The 2,566-nt window shown below is 34.9% G+C and overlaps 1 protein-coding gene across 1 annotated transcript in view; it reads left to right on the plus strand.

The window, feature by feature from the left end:
* BIRC6 (baculoviral IAP repeat containing 6) overlaps window positions 1-2,566 on the plus strand; it is a 262,303-nt gene that overhangs the window by 142,264 nt on the left and 117,473 nt on the right. The window contains exon 48 of the mRNA XM_012652423.1: window positions 1,620-1,899. Coding sequence (XP_012507877.1) covers window positions 1,620-1,899 — 280 coding nt within the window. The remainder of the gene's footprint in view (window positions 1-1,619; window positions 1,900-2,566) is intronic.

Consider the following 2,566-nt stretch of genomic DNA (forward strand, 5'->3'; position numbering starts at 1 on the left):
GATAAAAACAGATATAATTAATGTAAAGGTAGAAAGAAAAGTGTTTTATAATAGGTCCAAAAATAACTATATTAAAATACAAAATATAAGTCAACATTTAGACTTAGGGAAGAATCTAAAATGTTGAAGAGATTTCTTTTATTTGGAAAGCAAAGGGGAGTGGTTCGTGTAAATGGTGGCTTTTGAAAATTGCTAGGTTTTGCACATGGGGATTGAGATAGGAAGCATATTACAAAGGGAAACTCTGTTATGATTTAAGCAGTCCTTAAGTGTACTTGATTTAAAAGTTTGATTTTATTATTGGATTTGAGCAGAAATTGAAGATATGTTCTGCTATAGTAGAAATAACAGTCTTTAGAATCAAACATGGGCTTGCATATAAAGTGTCTCATTTGTTCTTGTGGGAATGTGGATTGCTTAATCACTTTTCCTGTGTCTGCTCGTATGGATAATATTTTCCTCAAAAGGTTTTGAAGTTAAAATTTAAAAATTGATATGACTTGTCTAGTTCTCAGTGTAAACCTGCCATGTAGTTGGCATATAGTCAAGGTTACTTCCTAATTTTACCATTAAAGTTAAAATTAAGACTGAATTTCAAAAGTTGTTTAAGTTGATGGATACATTTATTATATAGGCTTCCATGTTATGCTAGGAAGAAATAATTTTCCTGTAGTAGCTGCCAGTTGTTACTTCATTGATTACTCCTTAAATTTTAGCAAGAATTGATTTTTAGAAAATTTCTTGTGGATGTTTCGGTCAACTTGAAAGGGAAATAGGAGATTAAAGGTGAAAACAATTTTTAAACTCATTTGTGAGTTTAAACTTAATGTTTAAAATCATCGCAGTATGGTAGTAGTGAAATAGTTGGCAGAAAAACATTTGTCTATCTATCTATCTATATTTTTTTTGAGACAGAGTCTTGCTCTGTCACCTGGGCAGTGGCCTCACAGCTTACTGAAACCTCAAACTCCTAAGCTCAAGTGATCCTCCTCCCTCAGTCTCCTGAGTAGCTGGAACTACAGGCATGAGCCACCACACCCAGCTAATTTTTCTGTTTTTTGTAGAGACAAGGTCTCGCTCTTGCTCAGGCTGGTCTCGAACTCCTGGCGTCAAACAATTCTCTCACCTCAGCCTCCCAGAGTGTTAGGATTACAGGCGTGAGCCACCTTACCAGTTGAAATACCATTTTTTATTACAACTGTCTTGCTCAAATTATTTTGAAAGCATATTATGACATATTGATGATAATTCCATGTTGTCTGTGATAATTTTGAGTAAAGTAGAAATGATAAAGTAATTGCCTAATTGGCTGTTTTTTTCTTTGGGAACATCAAGTACATGTGGATTGCATGTCTTCAGTTACTCTTTTTTTAGGTGAATGTTAGAATGTTAAAGTACAATTTATATTGTGGATTAAATATTTTATTTAATAGAAAGCATCTCTAAAATTAATTGTGATAGAAGTCATTGGCAAAGTACGATTTGGTATGTAAATTTTCTTTCTACAAGTTCATAATGAATATAACTGAAAGCAACTGTTTTACTGGGATTTTTATCTATAGAGAACTCTATAGAGTTCACTTTTTCTTTTGTGATTGTTCAATTTTCTTTTCCTATAGCCTGCCCATCCTCAGTGTCCGTTGAAGTAAGTGCAGATGGAGTAAATATGCTACCTTTGTCCACTCCTGTTGTCACAAGTGGTCTCACCTATATAAAAATTCAACTTGTGAAAGCCGAAGTGGCTTCTGCTGTCTGCCTTAGACTACATCGTCCACGAGATGCCAGCACATTAGGCCTTTCCCAAATTAAATTGTTGGGCCTCACTGCTTTTGGTACCACTTCTTCAGCAACAGTTAATAATCCCTTTCTTCCATCTGAAGATCAGGTATCCAAAACAAGGTATGTTTTATTTCTCATTCTTAAAAAAGTTTTCTATGCTTTTCTCGAAACTATTCATTCTGTGGGTTTTTTTCTTTTTTGGGTCTTAGGAAGTTCTTTGTTCCATAAGTATCAATGTAACATAATCTTATTAGGTGTCATAGAGACAATTTTCTGGAAGCACAACCCTGAGGCTAATTAAAATTGAGATTTATGTATGTTTTATCTGTGAGATGATCCACACTATATGTGAGTGTAGGTACTAATTTTTTGGATCATAGTCAATCATAGGATTCCCAAATGACTATAACCAGTTCGTCTGAACCATACCAACTGACCTTAGAAACAGGGACACCTAGTTGTATGTGGTAATTCCTAAATGTCACTTAACAGAAAGATTATATCTGAACCAAACAAACCAGAACCTTAATATATCCTTTAATCAACATTTTTCTGATAAATTTTGATAGTTGATAATTTTATAGATGGGTTTTATTGTTTGCACGTGTAGTTCCAGCTACTTGGGAGGCTGAGGCAGAGAATCACTTGAAGCCAGGAGTTTGAGATTAGCCAGGTGTGGTGGCTGACACCTGTAGTCCTAGCTACTGGATAGGCTGAGGTGGGAAGATAGCTTGAAGTCAGAAGTTCGTGCCTGGGCAATATGGCAAGACCCTATCTCTTAAAAAAA

This window comes from Propithecus coquereli, unplaced genomic scaffold (genome assembly GCF_000956105.1).
Source record: "Propithecus coquereli isolate 6110/MARCELLA unplaced genomic scaffold, Pcoq_1.0 Scaffold39, whole genome shotgun sequence".
Taxonomy (NCBI): Eukaryota; Metazoa; Chordata; class Mammalia; order Primates; family Indriidae; genus Propithecus; species Propithecus coquereli.